The sequence below is a fragment of the Lasioglossum baleicum genome, chromosome 8 (assembly GCF_051020765.1).
Source record: "Lasioglossum baleicum chromosome 8, iyLasBale1, whole genome shotgun sequence".
Classification (NCBI taxonomy): domain Eukaryota; kingdom Metazoa; phylum Arthropoda; class Insecta; order Hymenoptera; family Halictidae; genus Lasioglossum; species Lasioglossum baleicum.
This window is the reverse complement of record NC_134936.1, coordinates 11,167,160-11,186,787: the sequence shown is the minus strand read 5'-3', so window position 1 is coordinate 11,186,787 and position 19,628 is coordinate 11,167,160. Positions and strand designations below refer to the sequence as shown.

Sequence of the window (19,628 nt, the reverse complement as noted above, 5' to 3'; positions counted from 1 at the left end):
CTATGGATCATTCGGGGCGCTCCAGTCATTCGAAACAGCTGTCTTGTAGATACAGAGAATTTTAGTTTCGGTTCTTTAAGTACTTCTACTTAAATTCGTTCATCCGATGTTCTGAAGTCTGGATGACCCAGTAAAAAATCCTTTGGGTAACGCAAGCATCACTTGGGCTGCTCTAGGCTTATCGCACTTGACTCTTAAATCTCCCAACGTTCAACTGAGGATTTTTAGGATCTCCTGTGGCTTACTCAAGGTTCTCTACGGGTCAGTCAAAGGTTCTCTAGATACCTGAAAGTTCAATTGAAGTTCTCTAGACTCACTTAAAAGCTTCTCCAATCTCCTAATACGATCTCGGCGATCTCTAAAATATTTTATAGTTCACTTAAGATTCTCTGTCCTACTCTAAATGACTCGAGGATCAGATATAAATCATTTCGACCAATCTAGTAATACTGGTGTTAAAAAAACTTTTTAAAAACCACGCTTGTATTAAAATGCGCTAAAAAGAAGAAAATAAATTTTTTATATGTTGATAATATTTTTCCTCAAAGTTTTAAGCAATTAGTTCAAAATTTCTTCTGTTATAAAATTATTGTCGGAACAGATAGAAAAATTTAATATAAATTTAAATAAAATCATGATATTAGTGACTATATATAAAAACAAAAGCGTGGAGCGCTAAACTATATTGACGTAATCTTCGTGGGCGCTACACGCTTTCATTTTTATAGTCACTAATGCCATGATTTTATTTAAATTTATATTAAATTTTTCTGTCGATTCCGACACTAATTGTATAACAGAAGAAATTTTGAACTTAGAATATTGGGGAAAAATGTTATTAATCAGTTAACTGGATTCGGTATTTTATAGAGAACCAGGAAAAAATTCTTTTCTCCTTTTTAATGCATTTTAATATAAACGTGATTTTCAAAAAGTTTTTCTTATATATTTTATATGTTCTATATTCTCATTCAACATCCTAAAGGTACTTTTGGATAACCCTATATAAGCGTGGTAAAAACATCTTACAGCACAAATAGGAAACCGTAAAACGTTGTACAGTAGGGTGCACGTGCCTTATTTCGTTGCTACTAGATTCAGAGAGTGTGCTGTGACCTAACCGCGGTATAATTACTACTTTCAATGCCAGTGGTCGTTCCACGATATCAAGAGATCGAGAGGGCACGCCGCTTGTAAACAGTTCGCGACACAAAGCCCAGTTCCCGAAATGGTCGTTGTAACCACGGCCTTAGTGCGCGCGATCAAGTCTGAGATCTGGATCCCTCGATTATCGTTCGCCGGCTCGAAGGGTCCTGCTCGCTTGCTTGCTTGTTAACATCGTTACGCGGATTTTATCGGATTTCGAGGCCGGGGTATAACCGCGTTGTCCCCATAAACGGCGACGTAAACTCCGAAAACACGGCGTGGTAATTTGACACGTAACATTTGCGGCCGCCATTAAACCTCCCGATACTCGGCCGCCAATGCTTTCGATGCGTTAATTAAAATTTTCAGTTGGCGCGTTTACAGCATGCGCGCATTAAATCTGCGGGTGGAGGGGAACGCTATATCCGGTGTAAACCAGGGGTAGATGGAACGAAACGGGGCGATGGGAAACGACGGTTCGTCAAAGGGCTCCCGGCGTGTCCATCAACGGCAAAAATTGCGAAATTCGTGTATCCGCGGCGGCGTGCCGCTAACACGAAACAATATTTGCGTATTAAAAATCGGCACCGGGGGAACCGGGAGTCGCGTTAATGGAAAGGTAATCAGAAGAATGGCTTTCCGGCTCTCTCCGTCCTCTACGTTCACCTCCTGCCCTCGTAATGTGAAAGCCACATTCACGCCGCGAACAAGTGTCGCGCAAACAAGCAGCACACCACCTCCACGCCGATAATGAACGGAAGACTTTTAATTTGCTGCCAAGGCAGATACGCGAATTCGCGCGCACGGATTATTTCCGCGAGTCCTCGCCGACCTCGCTAAAATATAATCGGGATACTCGCCGGTTAATGCGGAGCCGCCACTTCAGATCACACTCGTCTTCCGATTAAAAGCGCTCGCAATTACTGTCAGTTGCAAACGTCTCATAATTTAAGACGGAGGAACTTTCTAAAAGTATACCACGTGAACTTCTTTCAGACATTTGAAGGGGATTAGTTTACTAGCGGATGTAGGAAGAGAGAAAATTTTGGAAAAATTGCAATTTGTTGTTGTTTGTTCCACTTTTTAAACAGTTACACTATTTTATAGGGTGTATATCGACTTTTTTGAATGGCCGCAAGTTTAACACGGTCGATCGAGGTAATTGAAAATGGAAATGGAGGTTCGCGTTTATAATTGGATTTTTTATGTATTTGGAAAATTGTAGACGAAGCAGGAAGCGGGGAATTTTACAGTTCGGAAAGGTTAGTGAAAATTTTAGTGCTCCATGACTGGCTCAATAGAATTAGTACACTGCGGGTTACGTGTACTTATAGCATATAGAGTTCTCTAAAATTCAATGTACCTTGAAATTTTAATATGATCGCCGCGTTATTTGGAATTGGATGGAACGCGTAATGGAACATGCAGATTTTACATTGATTACCAAGTTGGTGCATGGAAGCTAGTATTTATAGCGTGGGAAATTTCCAAATAATAATCATATAATAGATCAGAATAACATTTAGACAATTCCGAGAACACAGTAAACAGATGCTTGACTCTAGTTCTATGATGAAAGATTAATAAAACCGTGTCCGGCGGATTTTAAGTACAGTAGCGGTCTTGAAAATCGGCGATGGAAAAATTCGGATGTTCCTTGTGGTCCGGGGCGCGAAATAATCGATTCGATCTCGGCGATGCGGGTCGCAGGGTGTATTCGGCGAGCCGGGCGTCGGACGTCGGTAATTAATGACGCGATAGGTCCAATTAACCGGCGGCCGGGAAAAATTTGTTAACGAAGCCCGGCGAAGCGTGGCCTTTTGGCCGGCGCGCGGTGCTTTAATCGGGAACCGGTGGCGAGACGCGACCTCGGAAACCCGCGCTATTATTATACACGCTCCAGGAGGACGATTCGCGGCAGTCGCTTTCGGGATGGAAGTCATATAATTGAATTCGGTTCACCGAGTCCGGTTCACTGATCGAAACACTACGGCTGGCTAGTTCCGATCCGGACTAACGAGAGAATAACGAGCACGAATAACGACGCCCGAGTGAAATCGGCCTCGATGGACGCTGGTCTCGACCGACTCGAACACAGTATGACCTAGGTGCTTACAAACACTCTGATCACGGTGCCTCGCGAGGCTCCCGAAATTTCTGATTGGACACCGTTAGGCGCGTCGATCTGCAATCCATTATCGCCAGCAAAACTCATGGTGTAGTAGCTAATCTAATTCTACGCAGGTTTTTCGGAGAGGGTACTTAGTAATTGATTAATTAAAAATACTCTTTTTACCACGCTTATATTAGCTTGCCGAGATGTCGTTTGTTATATGCGTCAAATCTCGTAATCGAATTTTAAACCACTTCCCGATGAGCCAGAGACCTGAAACTTTAAACGTAGCTCAGAACTGGATGACAATGCGATAATAAAAAAAAAAAATTTTTTTTAAACTGTGCGTCCAGGAGAAAAAGAATTTTATTTTATTTTTATACAAAAAATTTATTTCGAGGTCGTCACGTAACGAAGCCGCACGCGGAGAGGAAAACAATTAACTCCAAGCTTCTTCGTAAATCCGTGCGAAGGCATAACACGGCGAGCACTATACTCGTCAGCGTCGTCTACGATCCTGGGACAGAAAATCCGGAGTCGGCGTTCCTCGAGGCAAGATCGCGGCTGCTCTTCCAATCTCATAAGTCACGCGACGAGGAGGATTGCTCATTCTCGGGACGTGCCTCCCTTTGTGCCCTTCTGTTTTCCGGGCTCCGCCGCCGAGAGGGGAAAAATAATTGTTTGTCGATCGAGGGGAAAAATCGCGCGAACGAAAAGAGCCCGGAGGAGAGAGGACGAGCGATGTTCCTGGATCTTTGAGAGATCTCGGGGATCTCCGAGGTCTCCTGCGGACCCTTCACCAGCGCGGTATGGCCTTTATTTTCGTTTACACCGCAAATAACTGCAAGGGTGGTCGGATAGGGCAATCCCCGTGACCGTCCCCGGTTAATTGCGGTTCTTATATAGGAAACGGTGAACTTCGAAGACGGAGGGGTTGGCTGCCGTTCGGAAGAAAGAGGGCGCGCGACGGTTCTGGAAGGGCGAGGGAGAAACGGAGGGACGGTGAAAAGAGCCGGGGAACTGCAATGTAGGACGAGACTTTAATCTTGTCGTAATGGGGAAACGCAATTTTCCTGCAGTCCGCTGCCAACGAGGTCGTTTCCTTAGATCGATCTGCTTTATACGAGCGCATCCCTTCGCCTCCGTCCACTCGTCCCTCGTTTCGGAATCTCTTTGACGCGCTACTCGCGGGCACACCGTCGACGAAAAAGAACCAGGCAGGTGAGAGAAGACGCGAGCCGAGCCTGCGAAGAGGGAGACCCGCGTCTTCCTTTGCTCTTTTAGAGCCTCTTCGCGAGAGATGCTACCGCCCCGCTGCCTCACGGAACTTGTTCACGCGTCTCGCATTTCTGAACGTCGCCGACTAATAAAGGAGGACACGCGAGCATCCCTTCAAGCCCGCCGAGACATCGCTGTTTATTGGCCAAGAAGGTAGTCGACAGCTTCCTAATTCCGAATTCCCGTGATTTGTTTTTTGCAATTTTTTCAGTCGATTGTGGCCTGCTCTTTGGCAAAAATCAATTTTCATAAATACTTGTAAAGAAAGTGTACTTTCTTTAAGTTGAATGTACCGCGTCTCATTGTCAGTAGAGTAGATCAAGAGGGAATCTGCAAAATCGACCGATAGGGATCTAGGATAGAGCACATGTGCAAAATCGAGGCAGAGTGGATAAAAAAAGAGTTTAATAGTAATTGTTAGAACAGAAGTTGATAGTGCAGATAGAAAAAGGATAAAGTAATTAACTCTAATTGTCGTTTCTTTGGTTTACAGGTGAGCGTGTATATAATGTAAACAGTAGTTAAATGTACATAAATAAATAACGGAAATCTTTGGTTTACAGAGAAACAAATTCTAGTTGATTATTGAAAATCCTCAGTCAATTGTCTTAGATACTTATCCAGACAATTATTTTTTCCATTTTGCTCCAAAAATTTATGGGGTCCTATTACCCCCCCTGTACATGGTCAACATTAGAATTACAGTACACAGAGAGAATGTGTTAAACTGCTGGCTAGGCTGTGAATTTGGATGTTTCTTAGCTATAGGGGTGAAACAAGCCCACAAAGACTTTTTGTGGCTCATGCCATATGACCTTAAAATGTGCTACTCCGAGATACACGGCAAACATCTAGTGTCCCCTAAGTTACATCTATAGGAAATTTAATTTGTCGAGCTGCATGTCCTGGAAATCTTGCCAGTCCTATGTGGTCCAAAAGATCGCTACAGGACTACGTCCCGAAACCTGCAACTCAAATAGATCGAGCTGCTAAGCCTGGAGGTCTACTGGTTCAGATGTTCTCATAATCAGCTGATCCAATTTGTATAACATATGGGTTTACTAGCCCCAAAGATATTATGTATTTCCTGACAATCAAATAGATCGAGCTGGACTAAGCCTCGATGGATAAGCGATGGATAAGCCTGGGGATCTAGTGGCTCAGATGGTCTCATAATCAGCTGAATCAATTTCTATAACGTAACGATTTACTAATTCCTAAGACATTATACAGGGTGGCAATTGTAGTTCCACCCCACCCTGACTATTTTTCTGGCAATCAATTCTGACTGAGAAGTGAGATTGAACTGATTCAATTCATGAGAGTTACATTATGTCTTTCCTGAAAATTCAGTGAAGATTATCTGATCCATCTCACAGTGTTTAGGGACCTCTAGTGGTCCAAACTTTTCGATCTGGAAGTATAGTAGACCAACATGGTCTAAGATCTTAAGATCTGCTATCTCAAGCAATCTACCTCCACAATTTGCTAATCCAAGCCACGTAGCACGTTCTCATCGATCTACGATCCATTAAACTTGCATGTCTTCGTCGTCTATTGTCTCAAGTCACCAGACACGTGTCCTCATCGGAACATCAAAGCGGGAAGACAGAATCTAAAGAAGCGAAGAGACTGTTGAAGACAAGGTCTGCTAACTAGTCTACTGCCAAACTAACGAGTCTACTGGCAAGTCTAGGTCACGTAATCCTCCAATCTTCTTTTCTCCATCCACTATACATGCAGATTGTCCACCAAAAAAATGCAGCACCGAATCAAACAATCAGATCCATTCACAAAACTAGGCAAAGGATTTATCCTACCAGTGGCATGGAAATCGCGAAACAGTGGCCAAAACTTTTCAAGTTTCAGACTAAAATATTAATTACCATTCTGAAGACAAAATTCTAAATTCTCATTGTAAAACATCAAAACGGAGTTTGTATTAGAGTTTTGTAAATTCTATAAATTAGAATTTCCATTTTCTTTAAATATGTACGACTAGTTTGTTTTGTAATAACAAATACTATTACCATAGTCCCGCGGCCTAAGCCACAATTTTTATTGATATTGTGTGGAAACAATTGTTATAGGTTGAAAGATAACCCCCTAAAATTTTAAGTCGCAAACCCTTTATATAAGGATGCTACGAGGGTAAATACCCGTAACTGTATCATTTGTTTTTCTCGGTTGTTAATTAAGATATCCAGCGGAAAAAAAACGAAAATACTCGAACTTACCTCCTTCATATCATACATTTTTCACAATTGTCATCAAATTATTAAGGGTAGATAAAGATCATTTAATTTTTTAGGGGTGGAAATTGCAAACAACCCTCCGAGTGACCAATTCCAAGAAATTCAAGAACAATGTTCTGTTACCTATCTAATATATACAAAAGTTGCTTGCAATTCCCACCCCTAAAAAATTAAATGATTTTTTTCTACTCTTAATAATTTGATCACAATTGTGAAAAAAATATATGATATGAAGGAGGTAAGTTCGAGTATTTTCGTTTTTTTTTAAACTGATTATACAATATTAACAACCCAGAAAAAAAATGATACAGATAAGGGTATTTACTCACATAGCATCCTTATTATATGAAGGGTTGGCGACTTAAAATGTTAGGGGGTTATCTATCAACCTAAAAGCATTGTTTTCCACACAATATCAATAAAAATTGTGGCTCAGGCCGCTGAACCATTCTTACTCTGCTAGACTCACTGTTTACTAATCATTTTTTTATCATAGGCATTGTTTTTTAAAGTGAACATGGTCCCATAGTTTTGCAACACGCAGTACATAATATCCCCTCGCTCATCCCTTTACGCTGACAGACTTCGATCACTCTGAGCTTGTTAATCGCTCACTTTGTTGTCTCTTTCCTTTTCTCGTCTCGTTTTTTTTTGTATTTTTTTTAAAGCTATATTATACTCACGGCAAGCTTCAACAGACGCTCCGAAGCCTTCGCGACGTCCATGTTCTGAAAAAATAAACGAGAATCGATTATTAATCCGAGTAGGGAGGCACACGAACGGTAAATACGGCCGGAATGGAAGTTGGATGATCGTGGGCAGGGGCGGGTTCGATAAAACAGGGGTGCAAAACGAAAGTTTCTAATTGGACGCGAGCCCGCGGAATATGTAGCGTGAATTCGCCAGTTCGCGCGGAAATTTTCACGCAGTGATTACGGTGAACAACGGAGCCCGGTAATTAAAAAATGCTGATAATTAACAGCTAACTTCTCGTGAATTCGTGTCGTGAGTACAATCCCGGAGATTCGAGTATGTTTTGACGCGCATTGAAAATCGCGTTCTTCTCACTTTCAGTCAGTGTTTGCTAGAATAGAAAAAGGACCGAGTATGATGTAATTAAAATCTAATAATGGATTCTTTATTTAAAACGACTCTAAATGTTAGGGCGAAAATATATTGTCGGCTTCTGTGTACACTTCATTATGAACAGAACCAATAAGTTCGCTTTTACAAAAAGAAAACTATCGCAGAATATAATCGAAGTGATATATAAGACAATATTTATAGAGAGTTTGTCCAAAAATTCTTCTCGTTGTCCTTTTCAATATAAACGCGATACTAAATAGACGAATAAATATTCGAAACTAGTTGGGGTGTACTGAAAAGCATATAAAATATAAAAGCTGGAATATATTGATGGTAATTCATGTAAAATATATGAGATGTAGGTGCAACGCATTTCGTGACAGGTTAATGGAATTTAGAAGTGTAATTGAATGATTAAATAATAATGATATTAGCTATCTACGTATTTCTACCATAAAAATGATAAAATTTTAATGTCACGACTATCGATCTGATAGCGCGAAGTAGAATTCATTGGTACGGCAAAAATAAATATATCATGGGTGTGTGTAGCTGCAAATTACTTCTACTTCTGCTCGTCCCATTAGGTTCCACCTGGGACATCTGTCAAATAAATACTGCAGTCTAGATATTTATCAATTTTAGAATGCAATAAAGTATTTACCAGAATATTTCAAATAATACTGTCATGCGTTAAGTGACAGGATCTTCAGAGATTGTCGATAATTACAGCATATCAACGGCGGAAAGCTACGAATACGAATTTATTCAATGTAATTGAATAAATCAGGTGTCAATGAACTGATAGTGTTCGCCGGATTTCCCATTAAATATGTGAATAAGAAGCCCAGGACTTTATTAATAAATAATCCAGTACCTATGTAATTCGAGATCTTCAAATTTACGAAGATTAATGAACTACAAAAATGGATACTGATGAATGATTTTGCCAATTCAATATCCTACATATCTGTCATCAGAACGTGTACATTTTAAAAAGTTTTGAACAGTTGCATTCTTATGTTGAAGAAAATAAGTTAACAAGAAATTAAGATTTTGACGTAAATCTTCTAAGCTTCCACGTTAGGAAATTAATGTTGCAGATCGTATTGCTATGGAAATATTGTTGCAGATAAAGATTCAGTTAAAACCCACGAAGTGCGAATGCAGTAAAATACGAATGTGAAAAGCACAGGCAGCGTGAATGCAATAAAATTCTGCTTCCGTGGGAACTATTGTATGATAGAAGTTCGAAGTCGCTAAAGACCGAGAGATTAGCAGCAATTCGAATGGCGGCGCATGCTTCAATTGGAATAACTGCGGTACCCGGAAAGTATCCTCTTATTCCCCCATGCTCGAGAACGTCGAAGGAGCTTTCCAGCAATGGCATTGATATTTCGTGCGGTGTACTAATTGAATACAGGGGAAGGCAGCCAACCCTCCGGCGTTCCGCTTAAGTGGCGGTTGTCGAGGTCTCTCCGAATGGCACAACACGGGAACCCACGTTGCGTATATACCGGGCTTACAAATAAATACCTAAAGAGCCTCCTGTCGATTTCAACACGCCATTTCCACGCGCATAACCAGACACGTGTGCGTACATGCGACCGCATCTTCGATCTTCGACGACCACCGCTACCCCAGTCCACATTATTTTAGATAAAACAATTGCTTGTTTCAGTGTAATAACGCTAAAAATTACTTAATATACGCCCACGGTAAAGCCAACAAGTGTAACTTTCCTCCTCGCAGCAAAAACGTCGAAAAAATTCGGTTTTTATTGTTTTTGACAATGATGCAGCCGAACAAAAAATCTAAAAAAAATTGACAACATTGCCTGTTACAGTACTTTATCAGGGAACCAAACAGCAAAATAGCATGTTTTCATATTTTTGAGAAAAAAATATTTTTCCGATTTTTTTGAGGTTTTTCATTTTTTACGACCACAGTTTGGAACAAAAAAATCTGAAAAAATTCTCAAAAATGCGCCTTGGGATCAGGAATGTGTCACATTTTTTTCAGAATTTTATAACGTATTTTAGACCGGAAAATGCGCCGAAAAACGCGAAATCTATTTTTCCCTGTAACTACCCTCACGGGCAAGCTAGAGAGGGCTGAAATTTTACTCAGAGGGGTTTTTCTTGGCAAGCTTTCGAATGGTTCAATAGCCGTTGTGAAAAAGCTCTAAGGGCAGTTTTGACCATCTTAATCGGCTAGGCCCTTTAACAAATTGAAATGATATACACCGCCAGCCACATACTAACTCTGCTGTATAGTTCTACTCGTTTCCTAAGTTTCCATACTAACGCTGAAGCTACGTCACGTTTTCGGGCTCCAAATTTTTTAAATTCCACTTATTTCATTCGTGGAAGCTATACGGGGTGTTTCGTTTATCTGATAACGGAAATATCTCGTGACGCACTGAAGTTACGAAAGAAAGTCTACAAAAATTTCTAATCTTTTTGTCTAATTTTTTTCAGGTCTAAAATGGTGGGGAGGGGCGATTTCAAAGTCAAATTAAGTTTTTTAAATAGAATGTCCTTTTTTATACCATAGATAGATAGAGTATCAAATCCTGAGTATAATAGTGTTGATCTTCATATATGTCCTAAACCTAATAGTTAACGAGATATTATCGAAACAATTTTCTTTCTTCTTTGGATAATATCTCGTTAACTAGTAGGTTTAGGACATATATGAAGATCAACAGTATTATACCCAGAATTTGATACTCTATCGATCTATCGATCTTGAAATCGCCCCTCCCCACCATTCTAGTCCTCAAAAAAATTAGACTATATGATTGTACCTTTCATACCAAAAAATTTTTGCCAACTTTTTTTCGTAACTTCAGTGCGTCACAAGATATTTCCGTTATCAGATAAACGAAACACCCTGTATATGTCATACATTTTCCTTTCCATAATTTTTTTAGCGGGTCTAAAATGATTCGACAGTATTAATAAATTATTGGAATATTTTCAATGGTTTAAAATTCATGAGACTCACAGTCTAGTTATTAATAACAGTTAGTTACTTGAGAATGCAGTATTCGCCCTACTCTATAATCTAGTTAATTTCCGCCGTAATAATTATGCTGCTTCTGCTCTTCAATCATTTTTATCTAATAATCAACCTCCACGAGCTCCACAAAAATATTTTCACAAAAAAACGCGTAGAGTAACATTTAATCCATTCTCCACTGACACTTCATTCACGACTTCAAATTAGAAAATGGCACTTTGTTGCTGAACCAGTTAGGTCAAATTTCATGTATGATATCACATTTTAAGGAAATGGTAGGATTATTTTGCAGTATGTGGAAATAAAGTGTGGACGAAAGTTCATCTTGAATATTAAATACATGACAGTTGTTTAAAGTAAAAATCGAGGTTGCGAGCTCTGTAGTCGAGTTTTGTTCAACGATACACTTTTCCGGCGACGCTTTAATTCGAGTTCGAGAGTTCATAGATTGAAATAAACATACGGGGATGGCTCGTTAATACTGTTCCCTGCGACAAAATCACGCGGTGTCCGCGTAGCACGCCGACGCCAATTACCCTTATTCGTGAAACTTTTATTCCCGTGGATACGGACGGTTGCATTAAACCGTCAAAGCGATCCGTAAAACATCTGGCAACGGTGTCCGTGTGCGTTTCCACGAGCGAGGACCCAAACCCCAAATTAGAATATCATATTCTCCGTTTATAACGAACGCGCATCAACCACTGTAATTGCGGATTCCGCGATGCGTGTAATTGTACATAATTAAAAAATATATATATATATATAACGTGTACGGTGCGCGTACGCGGAATTATCGGTCTACGGACTAATGTATGGGATTCTGCCTGTTTTGTATTCCGAACGATTACATCGGGAAATTTGCTCTTCGATTTTCCCGGAGAAAATTCGAATGCTACTGTACTTTTTCATGCGTTACAGCTTTCAAATTACAGACCGACGGAATCCTCGTTAACGTTGGTCGCCGACTATCTTTCGAATTTTTCAGAATTTCATAATTTCACGTTCTCTCGACAATTGCAGCTTTAATTAACACGTGTCTGGCATGAATATTCCCGCTGCTTTTTTTTTCCAAATCGAACCTGTGAGGAAACTTTGAAATTTTCATTGATTTTCTCGGCTGAATATCGTGGTGTGATTTTCCGGATAAAATATTCCACTATCTTACTCTACACTATTTGCAAATTATACCAAAAAATTATTGGGAATATTTATGTAATTGTTAGATTAAAGATGACAACAGTATAAGGGTGGTACTTTTAAGTAAGGCCACCTAAATATCTCTTCAGGTTATTGCGATGCGAAAAATATTTGTTACTTAATGTGTATAGTGTCAATGGACCAAATATCTATTTCCTGAAGGTCATTTTTTCAGAGTTTTTTTTTTATATATTATACATTTTTTTTATTGCATCGTGTAACTGATCGAAAAATACATTCAGATATGTGTAATATCATGACCTTGAAATGTCCTTCATCTTCGAAAATTAAAGTCTTACCTAAAACTGATGTCTATGAAGAGCGTGTATGTAAATAAACATGTTTACTATCGCAATGCTGATGATACCTAACGGTTTGAAATCCCGATCAGTTTTAATTTATCTATCAGCGTATCGACGTACTGTTTGAAATGAATTACTGTATTTACGGCAAAGCACTGATCATTGTTTAAGATTAATTTAAACTTTAATTTTCGAAGATCAGGGTCACGTTTATTACACCTATCTAAATATATTTTTCGATCAGTTACACGATACAATAAAAAAAATGTGGTGTTAAAAACACCAATGTCCTTGATAACTTCGAAAAAATGACCTTCAGAAAAAAATATTCTTGCCAGATATTTGGATATTTGGTCGTACACATTACGTAACAAATATTTTTCTCATCGCAATAACCTGAAGAGATATATAGATGGCCTTACTTAAAGGGACCACCGTGTATATGTCATTCCATTTAAAATATTGAAGGTCGCCTTCACTTCGACCTGAAACATATTCATTGTGCATGATTTTTATTGTTCCATCCATATGCAGATATTTTTAGCAATTGAGTATAAATACATTCAGCAACCTAAACATTGTTTCGAATTATTAACTAGGTAACAATTTCTTTAGGTTCAAGAGAAATTGCCGAAACCTGTACCGAAATTCACAGATGTCTTCGACAGTATAATATATCACAATTTGTACAAGCAACAATTTTGAGAACTCGCACCCAAAAAATGTACTTTTTCTACCTCTGGAATGAAACCATCGGCTTCCTGTCTCGTTAAATCGCTGTGTGCAAATTCTGCGGTCGAGGGTAGATGAATAGCGCAAAAACGCGCCTAATATTAAGAAAGGAGGATCCCGGGCAACAAAATGGGCGAATAAAAAGGTTGGTGCGGAGCACGAGTCCCGGTGGACTGCGTTTAAAACAGCTCACGTAGGTGACACGCTGCACCGAGATCATTCTTCGTCTTTCCTTTTCTTTCGTCTCTGGCCGCGGACGTGAGACGTTGCACAATGATCGATCGTCCGGTCGGATCAAAGGCCAGAAACCTTCGCCGGTGCCTTGAGGGGCTTCACAAAGGGTTATAATAAGCCGTCTCGGGGCGAAAACGCGGCCACTCGAGTTCGAGGGATTGGTAACTCGAACCATCGACACCGTTGTCTATGCCACTGAAACTGGATACTGTCAGTCGGATAAATTCGCGTGAATATCACTACCCGTGTCGTGGACAGCCGATCAAGGTCGTCATCCTTTGACGCTATCCTTCAGCCGTTCCTTGCACAGGCTCTACTTTGTCATTCAATCGTTCCACCCTCGTCTCCGATTGGAGGGAACAGCAGCTCACAAACGTCTCCCTTTCGAATCCTAATTTTTCTGGTTTCACCACCCCAAATCACGAGACAACTAGTTCAAAAATTTTAACAATGTCAATTTTTGAAATACATACGGTAAGAAAGTATATTGACATTTTCAGCGCACTGGTTCGATCTGATGTCACTAACTAAGCAATATTGCAAATCACCACAAAATTTTTCAACGTTCAGGACTTGGGCTATAAGTGGTACAGGAAACCGGTTACTTTAGTCGCACCGATGCACTGTGGGGTATTTCGCCGATCTAGCTGGCCAAAAGTCGATTTGTCAAACTCATCCCAGGTAAAAATTAGTTGTTATGTGGCAAAGTTGAATAGGTACATTTTTTTTTTTTTGTTAGTAGGTACATTTTAAACGCGTTAAGCAAAAAAAATAATTTTGGCCAGCTAGATTGATCAAATACCTCACTGTGCGATGTAAGTTTTTAAAGATTTAGTTTATTTTACGTGAAAGAGTGTAGATTTTCTAATTTCGTTATAATATTAACGCAAGTTTTGAATAACACATTTCATTTCTATTTATTTGATAAATCCTAAGTTTTATACGGTTTTTTTCTTAACTTGAGCAATATGTTACCCTAATTAAAATTGATTCAGTAATGATCTTCGTCTTACTTTCAAACAACATTTTGATGTTTGTGTTCTTTGTGGCAAGACTTACTCAACAAACTGACAAAAAATTTCACGTAAACCCTCCGGAGTGGATGTTCCGGTTTCCTGTTGATCACGCCTCGCATGCGGTACAATGAGCATTGTGGCGCGAGGCGCGCAGGGGAGAGCAACCTTGGACTGCTCAGTTTTCACTGGCATGATCGCGTGGCGCTAAGAGAGGGGTAGAAGTACCAGGCCATCGCGCGTCGATGAGCATCGGAAATACGAGGTGTGGATGGGAGAGTAACCTTGCACTGCCGAGTTGCCGGTGCCATAATCGCGCGGCGCTAAAAGGGGGACAGAGAAAGAGTTCCGAGGAGACATGAGAAACGACTGGAAGCAGTCCTGGTCGTGGTTCCGCGATTCAGGGGCCTGTCGCGCGATCGTTTCCTTCTTTCGACGTGTCGGCGTCGTTTCAATTAGCGACCGGAGATTTACGGTTCCGCATCTACGAACACCTTCTTGTCGTATCCCCGAGATACTTGGACCTCAGTGGACTCGAATTGAATTCCAAGCAAGGCTAACAATGCCGGGGATGGCAGGGTGTAGCCGGCCCGAACCCGTGTTATATCTGCCCTTCATCTCCGTCACTCGCGACAGGAAAAATTACGTGTAATTTCGAAGGAGGGTTCGTCGCGAGGCACATCTGATGTCGGTGCTCTCTTTTATTTTTCGTCGAATCAATTCTCGTCGCTCTTATCATTTATTAAACGTCATAACGGACGCACACGTCCCTTTCACCCCCTTCGTTTCATCGAACGCAGTTGTGTAGAACTGGTAATACTCGGTTGCTGTACCAGCGACAACATGGCCGATTCATTTTTGAAGAACGCGAAAACCCTGGCCGGAGGTAATTGAATGCCCGCCGCTGTGTAAACAGAAGTAATAGCGTCTGCTGTACAGCCGCGTTTTAGAAAGAGCTCGGAGAGTTTATGGCCTCGCAGCACTCGGCTACTAGAGGGAAAGCGGTTAAACGATATATCAATTGCCTCCGGAAGCGAGTTAACGCTCCGCGGAAACTCTTCCACGGAATTAACACGTTCGTCGACGCAGGTTTCTTATTAATATTTCAGAAAGCCTGCTGATAGACTGTTTTAATTTAATAATTTTCTGTTAGACGATCATCCGACATACAAGCTGTTATTTTATTTTTTACAATTTCTCAGATTCCAGAAACACTTTTTCACACCCTGTGAATTGACTAACGTCCATGGGCGTTTTTATCTCCAAACGATCTCCATGACAAGCTTCCCCTGGGTGGGTGAAACATTTATCTGGGGTTGTCTGACAAATTCTGTACCTATACTACTGACAGATCGGTCACTGCTGATCGGACACATACAGTTACTCGAATTAATATTCGGACGCTCTAAAAAAGACGATAGCTTTTTTAATATTGTACTATACGGTTTGAACTTTTTTGGGAATCTAGAGTAATTATTTTACGACAGGATGTGCAAAGAAATTTATTTTAAAAATTGCAATTCATTAATTGTAGAAAACATACTGAAAGTTGCATTTCACAACTTTTTTATGTGGGCCTACATTGAAAATTTAAAAAATACGTTTTACTACAAACGATCAAAGATGGTAAAAATTGCAGATTTTCAGCCTATATCTAAGACTTCTTACATCTTTCAATGCCTGTCGTTTTTTCCTGCATCCACCGATTTCGATGAAACTTTCACAGTGCATATAATTGACACAGACCTACAGAACGTATTTTTTAAATTTTCAATATAGGCACACATAAAAGAGTTGTAAAATGTAACTTTTAGTATTTTTTTCTACAATTCCGACCAATTTCTATTTTCGAAAAAAATTTTTCACATCCTGTAGTAAACTAATTGCTCCAGCTTCCCAAAAATGTTCAAATCGTACAGTACGATACTAAAAAAGTTATCTCTTTTTTAGAGCGTCCGAATATTAATTCGAGTAACTGTATGAGATACAAACACGAAGTGTGTCTAATCATAGTTATCAGATATTGTACAGACACTATCCTTGCAGCGAAATTGTTGTCAATCGACGTTTTAAAATCCATACTAATAAAACCTCCCTAAAAGTTTTTTTACAAAGAGTTGTATAATCATTTTTATAATGAACCTTTTGGCATTTCTGGAAATTGGTTTTTATGAAAGGAACTTCGCGTACAAAAATGAGCTTACAGATCGAAGCTGATCGAAGAATTCCCATTTGTAGCAATCAAAGAGCTGTCGAGGTAAGGGCTCTAGTCACGCAATCCGCGGCTGTCCATTTCCCCAGGTAAAAAAATATTCATGTTAACGACCGAATAAACAGAAGACCAATTTCCTGGGTGTCGTATCGAGGTGACAAGGTAAGACACATTTTCCCGATCGTGTCGTGAACGAAAATTATCAAGGAACGCCCTTTTTCCCCGGTGGACGTTCGTTCATAATATTCTCTGGGCCCTGTCACCCGGCCAGAAGTATCGACTTTTCGAGCGGGGAAAGGGTTGAAATATTTTCACCTGTCGTATTTTCGATCGACCTGCCCTATTGCACCCGGATAAAGCCGAACGAACATCCGACACACTGAACATTCCATTCCGACGACATCGCCACCGAGAACCACTCGGATTGAAAGGAAGATGCACTGGCCGCAAAAAAGTTCCGAAGCAAAATGCCCGGTTTCAGAGATTCCGTGTAATAACACGGTTCCCTTTTTTGTTCTCCCAAACTCTGCAGATGCTTCTGGTCACGAATCTGGTTTATCGGTCCTCCTTTCTCTACGCTGGAGCTTTTTCGGTTTCGACAAAACTTTCTCTATCGAAATTCGATCGTCAATTTAATCTTTAATACGACTACGAATATTCTACTGGGTTGAAAATGTTCGTGTAATAAATTGTTTACGCAACGGATATACAGTCACTGACAATTTAAAGTGGACACCCTTAAAAATCGCATAACTTTTTAGAAATTGGACCAAAGGACGTGAATTTTTTAAAGATGTTAGACCGGCTAGTTCGCTAGAGAATAAGTAAACAAAAATTTAATACGATTGCAATTGGTAGGAATTATACGAAATTTTTAAAAATGATGTTCTGTCAACTTTTTTATCTGGGCCTGTAACGATAATTTAAAAAACGCGTTTTATAGATTTCGGTAACTTATATGCGTACTGAAAATTTCATCGAAATCGGTCTACGTTGCAATGAGCTACATACGTTTAAAGATGATCACGTAAGGGCGAAATGCCCTGGCTAGGCTGAAAATCTGCGACTTTCACCCTTAAGCTCTAAAACATTCAAGTCCTTTGGTCCAATTTCTAAAAAGTTATGCGATTTTTAAGGGTGTCCACTTTAAATTGTCAGTGACTGTATATCGAAAGTTCACTTGTGCGTTTTATATGCATGACGATTTTATTGGTCTTTATTGAAACTTTTATTTTCCTGGCCCATGCACATTTTCCGGGGTTACGAGGGCATAAAGATCTGCAGTGTTGTGACCATTGTTTCTGTCTAATCTGATTCGGCACGCTCAATGGACATGCAAGCACGATGATAATTTATAACGTTGATATACCTAGATTTTTCTCCTTTTTTTTTCTCCTAGACGCACAGTTTTCTTTAAATCTATTTTTTAATATAGCATTGTCATCCAGTTCTGAGCTATGTTTAAAGTTTCAAGTCTCTAGCTCATCGGGAAGTGATTTAAAATTTGATCACAACAACGTCAACGACAACATCGACAACTCGGCAAGCTAATATAAGCTAGGTAAAAATATGATTCATTTTAAAATGACTTCATTTGGCTAATAGCTCGTTGATTTTAACGGCCACGTAAAGGAGTTTCCACACCGAATAAAATTCCTCTGATTCGTCGAGCCCGGAAAAGGGGAGTCTAAATTTCCGTTTCGCAGGCATTTGCTTAAACAACTTTCCCCGTAGAAGGAGCCAAGCTCGCCCAAATCTCCGGCAGTTCATCTGCACCCGAAACGGCCGAAAGATCCGTCGGGAAAAAAGCCGGAGAAAATATTCAACGAGACGTTCGTCTTTCATCGAGGCAGCCGCCCCGGCTATTGCCAAACTTTTCCCCGATGGCGTGCTAACAAAAACGTTTCGGTCGCAGCTTAAAGGAGTCGAACAATGTTCCTTCTCCTGGTAACCGAGTGCTCGTTGACCCATGCGTTCCCTGTCTCCGGAGGAGATCCCGTACAATGCTGGTAGAGGGAGCAGCAAAAAAAAAAGAAAGAAAGAATAGTAGTAGAAGCGAAAATGACAGACAGGGAAAATAGGAGAGGGTTTACGAGCATTCACGATGGGAAATCGATACGATATTTCATCCGTTTCGCCGTCAACGGCCCCGAAGGTGCGAGCAGCCAAGTTGCAGAGACTGAACCAGCCCCTACCCGCGCGCAACCCCTCGTCACACGTTCTCCCGCGCTCATCCCCTCTAACACCCTTGAAAATCCTTTAAACGTTCATCCCTTTAAGGAGTAGCACGTCGTCGAGCCGATAAGCCCGACGCTCGATGCAACCCCGGCGTCACCTTTCGATCGGTCGATTGCCCTACAGTGTGAAGTCATCCGTGTGGTGGAACGCCGTGAAAGATAGGCGAAACGTGCCGCCGCCCATTTGCATTTCACCGACGGCGGGAGCAAATTTTCGACGATCTATAATCTGAATTAGTATCGCTGTTCTCTCGACTCGGTTAACCGGCCGATCCGGCGCGCTGTGTACACGGTGCCACGACAGTCGTCGTGATCCCCCACGAAATTGAAACTCTTTTACACTGCTCCTACAACGCTAGAAGTTTACATACGGTGGGGGATAAAATTAAGTGGAGACACACTTTAAGAATTATAACTTCTTACAATTTTAACTGAACGAGTTTAGTTTTTTGGGGGGATGTTAGAAGGGGAATAGTAAATAAACGAAGAATTTTTCCAGGAAATTGGGCTTCAACGCGGGGAAAAATAAGTAAAAGGATATTTTGATAAGATATTGTTGTCACTCTTCGTGATATAATCGTGAAAATATAGAATATAGAATATAGAATTGTAGAATATAGAATTGTAGAACATAGAATTGTAGAATATTTAATTTTCATCTTAAACGCAATGGTTGGGATCTATAAAAGAAATTATAGCATCTATGAAAAAGTATTGTAACAGATTTTTCGGCGAAACAAAACGAGAATTGCTTACCGAAAAAACGAAGTGCGTTAATTGCAAGGATATCGATTGG

At 40.3% G+C, this 19,628-nt stretch overlaps 1 protein-coding gene across 1 annotated transcript in view; it reads right to left on the bottom strand.

The window, feature by feature from the left end:
• Positions 1-19,628, bottom strand: part of Mdy (diacylglycerol O-acyltransferase) — a 212,893-nt gene that overhangs the window by 20,640 nt on the left and 172,625 nt on the right. Inside the window, exon 9 of the mRNA XM_076428862.1 lies at positions 7,476-7,520. Within this exon, the coding sequence (XP_076284977.1) occupies positions 7,476-7,520 (45 nt within the window). The remainder of the gene's footprint in view (positions 1-7,475; positions 7,521-19,628) is intronic.